An 8,949-nucleotide genomic window follows, 5' to 3' on the forward strand; every position below is an offset into this window, starting at 1 on the left:
ACAGTGACGAGACTCTTAGCCACAGTAAAACATTTGAATGGTGCAAACATTTTAAAGAAGTGAATGACAAACCCGGCGCGTAAAAGTTCAGTGAGTGGAATGCCTGATCCTAGAAAAATCGACTAATAATTTGTCACCAGTTTCCGGGAAAAAAAACTGTCCGTAGAAATTGTACATACAATCGTTCACTAACACCCATTACAGAAACTCACATTACAGCACATTACAGAAATTCCGTTGGGAGGTATTGCCATATTCACCCTTCAGTCCTGACCTCGCTTCAATCTGAAGTCCCGGTCTAACTTAACACCCCTCTTTTTAGTCTCTATTTGGAGGCAAGTAAAATTTTTCATATATTTGTGGTTTATTTTATCTAAAAATGATATTAAAATAGGTACATAGGAAGATATTGTAACCTTGCCATATAAATGCTGCTTTTACATTGTTTTTAAACTGTTTAAGAGGGAGCATTTGTACCTTTACTAAATAATCACGTACCCAATACTGTATATCTATTTTTGCATTATTTGCATTATTGAAAAGTCAAAATGGGAAGGGGAAAAAGTTCTTTTAGTTCTTTGTTTCACAATAAAACAATGATGTGGTCCTCATCTGCTTCTATAAGGGTCAAAATACAATCGCCAAACACTTAACAGTGGGAATGACTGTTTACAAATGGAAAGCTTTCAAGACAGTTGCCAATATTCGTGGGAGTGAGCATTCCAGCAACTTAATGCCCGTTTAATGCTCAAAGATATAAAGAAAAACCTGCGAGCTTCATCATGCAGCCTTTAGGATCCTGCAAGCACATTAAAGGTTTATATTCATGACAGCTGCATCTGGGGGAAAAGAAAAAAAACTCTCCAAAAAATATGTCAGCGTGAGTTAAATTTACAATATTGTTTCTGAACAAACCAAAAAAATTCTGGAACAATGTCCTTTGGACTGAGGACTGATGAGACCACAGTGGAAGGGTTTGGTTTCTTCATCATACACTATTTCTGGCAAAAACCAAACAGTGTGTGTCACCATAAAAGCCTTATGCCATCTGTCAAATGCAGTTTTGTATCAGTGACAATTTGGGCTTGTTTTTCAGCCACATGGCCTGGAAATCACTGAGAATGGTATAACTTGTATCTGGTGTAACTCCACTTTCATACCAGAATATTCTTGAAACAAACGTGAGGCATCCGTTCAGCAGTTTAGGCTGGGCTAAAACCAGGTCATGCAACAGGACAATGATCCCAAACACACCAATGAACAAACATCTCAATGGCTAAAGTAGAAAAAAAATCAAGGCATTGGAATAGTCGAGTCAAAGTCCAGTCCTAAACCCCAATGAGATGTCACTGTGGCTGTGCGAAAAACAAAGGCCAACAATCATCAATGACAAATCAACTTAACAAAATAAGAAGATAAATGATCTGAAGTTGTTTAATTTGCATTCGGTGGGTGTTCATGAGAATTATTAACATGCAATCCAAAAGCACTGCAAATGCAAAAGGTGTCAATGCAAGTGAAGTAAAGTCCAACAGTAAGCTAAGAAAAAGAGACCTATCATAAAAACAAATGCGGTAACTTTAGAGATAGCCAAATCAATTACTTGGCGCATTAAAAAAAAAAAGGAATGCCCTGGAAATTCCAGAAACGACAAAAAGCCTGAAAGACTACAAAAGACAACTAAAATTGATGATCTCAAAATTCTTTCCTTGGTGAAGAAAAACCCCTTAACAACATCTAGCCAAGTCAAGAATACTCTCACAGAGATATTATTGTGAAAGGCTACAGATGCAAGCCACTGGTAAAACTCAATAACAGGAAGAGAAGATTAGAGATTTAGAATTAGACTTCTAAAACGAGATTCTTTGTACTGGTGAAACTGAGCTTAACGTGTGTAAGAATGATGGGAAGAATATAGAGAGAAAAAGAAATGGCTCTTATTCCAAAGCAAATCACATCACAATTATACATGGTTGAGGCAATGCTATAGCGAGAGCATTTATGACTACCGATGGAACTGGGTCACTGGTGTTTACTGATGACGTGGCTGCTGGTAGAAGCATAATGATGAATTCCATAATGTAAAGAGCTATACTTTCTGCTCAGATTTGGTCAAATGCTGCAGTACAAGTAATAGTAATAGCATTTACAAGTATAGATGGCCCCAACCCAACTGAGCATGCTTTTCACTTACTGAAGACAAAACTATGCCACAAGCAAGCAGCAATTAAAAGCAACTGCATTAAAGGGCCGGCATAAATTTGTTTAATGGAGACTTCTCAGCAATCAAAGATGATTAGTTCCAGTACAAAAGTCATTGAGTATAAAAGTCTTGCATCCAAATAAGTAAAGTCTTAGTTTGTCCAATTACTTTTGAGCATTGTAAGAAATAAAATGTAAAAAACCTGTAATTCCTAAACAGTTAATGTTTTTTTTTTTTTTATTAAACCCTTGAAACAAATCTCACACTTTAAATCAAGCGTTTACTGCTTTATTTTCAATCCACCATGATGGCATACAGATCTGAAAATCATGGATATTGCATCCCAGTACAAATACTTACGGAACTGTATATTTTTGTGTTAATAGGCCCTGATAAATAAAACTACTGGAATTGTAGCAGGATGTAAACTCTACGGCACTAGTAGAAAAACCTAAATATATCAGATTAAAGGTAATCATACACTGATTAACCAGGTTACTTGCTCTAATATTATAGTTACAAGAGATGTTTTTATGGCTTGTTTGATGTGTGTGTGTGTGTGTGTTTTGTTAAAGCGGTTTTAGTTAGTACATGAGCTATTATAGTATTATGACTCCTGACTTATAGTTCTTATGACTATTCACTTGAATTGAATGACATAATTCCCTACCCTAATAAGTGCAAATATGCAAGGCTTTTAATAATGTCAACCTGGATATATTGTGTTCTATCACTGGCAGGTTCAGGAATAATAGTGTATTTGGGAATAATAGTTCACATTTATACAAAAACTTTTTTTTTGTTCTTTAAATAAGCTTTGGATTATGTTTTATACAGTATCTAAAATACCCCTTGGCTGCTAAGAAAATCCAATGCACAACTACTATCGTGCACGCGGCACACTTTGCACACTTGTCTCTCCAGGTTTATTTTTTTATTATTTGGATGAATGTTGATGTTTCTATTTTGAAGCCAATGACTGTTTACAGCAATACGAAATAACCTTATATATACTATACGTATGTTCTCCATAATGTTTGTTTTTTGCTTCTAAGGAGTCAAACAGTAGCTGCTTTAATCACATAAAGTTATAGAGAATTACTGTAACCATTTCCAAGCGCACTTAATTCGTCTTAGCCTTGATACTGTGTGCAGTATCATGTGTTATGATCGGTATTTTTTAATAAGTGCTCATCAAAAGAAAGGCATTCAGAATACAGAGCTACAGGATAGTTCTGTACCCGGTACACTATTAAAGATAAGAGCACATCCACTGTGCATAGCTTTTTTTGCAAGAGTTTTGCAAGAAAATATCAAAGACTTTTTAGTTTGACGTAATGGGCCGAATCCTCTGGCTTTGTTACTGACTGACAGCACTCCAGGTATCACCTGACACCACCAGACTTGCATGGATAGATATAATACACTATGTGCTTAAAATGAAAATCATGAAGCTTTGCATGCCTGCAGTAGCAATGAACTTTTTTTTTTTAATCAAAGCATATTTGCTATAGCTGATGCAAATCAATGTTTAATTAAGAAAATTATCAACGGTAATCATGTCTGTAGAATAGGGAAAACTTCATGAGCATATCTAAATGATGGCTGATTACAAAACTTCAACTGCTTCTGTTTAAGTCTGATTAAGTGGCATGACACTAAAATATGAACCAACCCCAGAGCTTAGCGCTAACATCATGCTCAGTATACAGACAGACTCGACACTAACTAGTACTGTATAGTATCTACGATAACACACACTGACTTTGGCCATTTTCTGCATTTCCACCACAACCGTGTCTTTGAGCTTTCATCCCAAGGACTCCAACCCCAGAGGACACCGCCGCGCTGTCGGCACTCGCTCCGGCTAAATATCGCACGGATTAAATGGCGGACGCTCGTAGCCGAGTATCAGACCTACCTTCCCGACGCTGAACATTCGCAGATAACGACAAGATCGCCATGACACTCGGTTAAGTACTGGATATTCGACTGCCATCCATCACCCTGTCGCCATTTTGCCTTTAAATTCCGCAGGTTGAACTACAAACTCCGAAAGGGGTGTCCGGGAAAATCACGACGTCTGTTTAATGCGACCTCGGACTCTCTCAGCCTCGTTAACTTAATACACTCAACAAAAACATGTTTTATTTATTCGACCTATGTTATTAGTCTGTAAGACCATGTCCCGTGTAACCGTCCTGGTGTTCGGTACAGAAATGATCCCCTCCTCGGACTATGGATTATTCCCCAAAAAAAGAGGCTAAGGTTCTTACTGTACATTCCTGAGCGAACTTGCTGCTAAGAGTCACAGAAATGAACCTCCTGTATGTAATACTCATTTAAAGACTGAATATTCAACCTGAAATATTTCAGAAATGTTTCAATTTCATTTGAAATCTTCCTGTTTAATTTATAATAGACTTTTGTGTACATTTTCATAATTAGGTTACACACCTTAAAGGCACATTGTTTGTTTGTTAGTTTTCATTAACATAGACTATATTACCAATTTTATACACACTATATATATATATATATATATATATATATATATATATATACAGTGAGGTCAATAAGTATTTAATCACCCTGTGATTTTGTAAGTTCTCTAACTTAGAAATCATGGAGGGGTCTACAATTTTCAGCAGAGGTGCATTTCCACTGTGAGAGACAGAATCTAAAAAGAAAAATCCGGAAATCCCATTGTATGATTTTTTTTAACAATTTATTTGTGAATTACTGTGTCAAATAAATATTTGATCACTTGCTTATCAGCCAGACGTCTGACCCTCAAAGACCTGTTATTTTGCTTTTAAATAGTCCAGCTTCACTCCGCTCATGATTCTAAATTAGTAGCACCTGTTTGAGGTCGTTAGCTGTCATAAAGACACCTGTGCACCCCACAATCAGCCAAAGTCTAAGTAGATACATGGGGTATCAATGATGCTAAGAATGGTGAAGAATCAGCCCAGAACTACATAGGAGGAGCTGGTCAATGCCGTGAAGAGAGCCGGGACCTTTCGTTTCCAAGGCTACTATTAGTATAACACTAAGACATCATGGTTTAAAATCTTGCATCGCACAGAAGGTTTCCTTGCTTAAGTCAGCCCATGTCCAGGCCCGTCTGAAGTTTGCCAGGGACCATCTGGATGATCCAGAGGAGTCATTGGAGAAAGTCCTGTGGTCAGATGAGACCAAAGTAGAACTTTTTGGTCTTAACTCCATTCGCCGTGTTTGGAGGAAGAAGAATGATGAGTATCATTCCAATAATACCATACCTACAGTAAAGCATGGGGCTGGAAGCATCATGCTCTGGGGGTGTTTTTCTGCACAGGGGACAGGACGACTGCGCTGTATTAAGGAGAGGATGAACGGTGCCATGTATTGTGACATGTTGGGCAAAATATCCCTCTTTCAGAGTATTAAAGATGGGTTGGGCTGGGTCTTCCAACATGACAATGACCCAAAGAACACAGCCAGGAAAACCAAGGAGTGGCTCCGTAAGAAGCATATGGACTATTTAAAAGCAAAATAACAGGTCTTTAAGGGCCTGAAATCTGGCTAATGAGCAGGGGATCAAATACTTATTTGACACAGTAATTCACAAATAAATTGTTAAGTCATACAATGTGATTTCCGGATTTTCTTTTTAGATTCTGTCTCTCACAGTGAAAATGCACCTATGCTGAAAATTGTAGACCCCTTCATGATTTCTAAGTAAGAGAAATTGCTAAATCACGGGGTGATCAAATACTTATTGACCTCACTGTATATATATAAAACGTTATCATCAACTTTTGTTATACTATGGTCATGTCACAGGCAGTCCTCCCCGACTGTAACTGTTGGCAGCACCTTCAGCAAATATAACAGTATGCGCCGTCATTAATGAATGTAACAGTACGACGCAGCCTCAATGCAGCGCCCTTATGGAATGAAACAGTATGCAGCTTCCTTACCAACAGTAGCAGTATGCAATGCCCACAGCGAATGTAATACATTGCGTCCTCAGTGAATTTAACACTACGCCGTGTCCTCAATACAGCGTCCTCACGGAATGTAACGGTATGCACATCCTTACGAACTGTAGCAGTATGCAGTGCCGTCAGCGAATGTAACAGTACGCAACGTCCTTAGCGAATATAACAGTACGCCGTGTCCTCAATGCAGCGTCCTCACGGAATGTAACACTATGCAGCGTCCTTACTAACTGTAGCAGTATGTTGTGCCCTCAGTGAATGTAACAGTACGCAACGTCCTCAGCGAATGTAACAGTACACGGTGTTCTCACTGACTGTTACATTACGCAGCGTCCTCAGCGAATGTAACAGAACGTCGCATCCTCAGTAAATATAACAGTACATTTGTCCTCAATGCAGCGTCCTCACCTAATGTAACACTACGCAGCGGTCTTACCAACTGTAGCAGTACGTCGCCTCCTCAGCGATTGTAACAGTATGCAATGTCCTCGGCGAATGTAACAGTAAGCCACGTCCTCACCGAATGCAACAGTACATAGCGACCTCACTGACTGTAACGATATGCAGCATCCTCACCGCCTGTAACGGTACGCAGTGTCTTCACCAAATGTGGCGGTGCGCAGTGTCCTCAGCGAATGTAACAGAACGTTGCATCCTCAACATACAATGTAACAGTATGTTTGTCCTCAATGCAACATCCTCCCCTAATGTAACACTACACAGCGTCTTTACCAACTGTAGCAGTACGTCGCGTCCTCAGCGATTATAACAATACGCAACATCCTCAGCGAATGTAACACTAAGCTGCATCCTCAATGCAGCGTCCTCACCAAATGTAACAGTACACAGCGTCCTCACCGAATGTCACAGTGTGCAGCATCCTCATAAATGTAATGGTAGACAGCGTCCTCACAGACAGTGACAGTATGCAGCGTCCTCAAAATTTTCTTCATTTAACGGTATGGAACGTCCTCACCGATCAAAACAGTATGCAGTGTCCTTACCAAATGTTACAGTATGCAACATCCTCACAGAATGTAACTTTACACAGTGTCCTCATCGAATATCATAGTATGCAGCACCCTCACAGTATGTAACAGTAGCTAGCGACTTAAAACAGTACCCAGCGTTGGCCAGCCGAACATTTAAGCAGCCTGAGGAGCAGCAGCGAGTTGACCACAAACTCCATTCGTAGGTAATGGTAGCACGAAGGCATCAGGATCTGCAGGTGGGCGGAGCCAGGGTACAAGGGCGGAGCCGCGATTAACCTCTAGTACTTTATATCATTTAAAAACAAATACGGACGTGTGATTAAAATATGTTCAATAAATCTTTTGCCGTGTTCAGTTTGGGCATTTAATTTACTTTAAAATATTCATTATTTATCCATTACTTTTTCCTAATCATTTGTCCTGGTCAGGATTGCAGTGAACCTGAAACCACCATGAACACCAGGGGAACGGGCAAAGAAACACCCTAAATGGGCCACCTGCCCATTAACGGCAGCATGCACGCATGCATTTATACAGTCATTCGCACTTATAGCTGTCCATCTGCTTAATGTTTTAAATGACAAAAACTCCATTTAACTCCATAGAGAGTTACCTGAGCTAAGCAAACCAGGGGAGTGCCACTTTGTCAATATGTAATTTATATCAAAGTATCCTTATGTTCTTTTCTGGCAATTAAACTATAGTTGCGCACCAAACTCACTCACTCACTTACTCATCGTCTATACCGCTTAATCTTGTATACAGGGTCGCGGGGGGCCTAGAGTCTATCCCAGGAAACTTAAGCACAGGGAGAACATGCAAACTGAATGCACACAGAGACGGAAATCGAACCTGGCCAGGAATTGAACCCGGACCCTGGAGGTGCATGGCGACAGCTGCTAACCCCTAGACCACCGTGCTGCCCGCAGCAAATTCTTTAGTAAAAAGGAACCTTTTTTCTTTAAAGATCTGTTATAAGAATGATAGAATTGGTAAGTTTGAGGATAAATTAATAGAAGAATAAATATTGCTTGTTGTGTCCGCCACACTTCAATACACTTACCGGCTGATGTTCTAACCGGGAGAGACAAACAAACACACGCACGCAGGATATCTGAAGATCTCTGTTTATTATCAGCAAAGAGGGCTCAAACTAGGCTTTTGGTCAGGTGCTCTGTTTCACATACATCAAAATAACTAGACATCAAAATAACTAGAAATATACATGTCATAAAGAGATCTGGAGTTGGACAGATGATAGGAATATTGTATATTTGTTTGGATATGGGCTATAGGTAATGTTATCACATAAAGAGCCAGAAAACGGAATGAGGGGGTTCTCATTGTATTATAAACCTACAGTATATAAAAAAGACTGTATATGCAAAACCGCACAGCACAGTGGGTTACACTAACCACTGTACAAAGTTATATAAATATGAATGTGCATGGTGCTCTGCGATTAACAGCAATCCTATCCAATGACCATTGAATCACATTTTTACACCATGTTACCAGGATGAAAAAGTTATCAAAGATGAGGGGATAAATGATTTTTGCAATGAAATCCATTTTCAATAAAGCAGCTCAAAACTGTACTGCATGTGTTATCATTATTTATTTCACCACATTGGTTTACCACAGTTTTCATTTCGGTAAAATCAGCTTAAAATTCTCTTGACATAAAAGGTGCTGGAGCAAACCTTACTAATTACCTGAATATTAGATGTTAGGTATTAACAGGCAATAATAACACTGAATTAGAAGCTTA

General features: G+C 39.1%; 1 protein-coding gene across 1 annotated transcript in view; it reads right to left on the reverse strand.

Annotated features, from left to right (window-relative positions):
* The window catches only part of znf644b (zinc finger protein 644b), a 43,414-nt gene extending 36,039 nt beyond the window's left edge, over positions 1-7,375 (reverse strand). The window contains exons 1-2 of the mRNA XM_053498231.1: positions 7,310-7,375; positions 4,125-4,246 (exon numbers count right to left, since the gene is read on the reverse strand). Coding sequence (XP_053354206.1) covers positions 4,125-4,246; positions 7,310-7,375 — 188 coding nt within the window. The remainder of the gene's footprint in view (positions 1-4,124; positions 4,247-7,309) is intronic.
* Positions 7,376-8,949: the final 1,574 nt, after the last annotated feature.

Source organism: Clarias gariepinus, chromosome 6 (genome assembly GCF_024256425.1).
Source record: "Clarias gariepinus isolate MV-2021 ecotype Netherlands chromosome 6, CGAR_prim_01v2, whole genome shotgun sequence".
In the NCBI taxonomy this organism is placed as follows: domain Eukaryota; kingdom Metazoa; phylum Chordata; class Actinopteri; order Siluriformes; family Clariidae; genus Clarias; species Clarias gariepinus.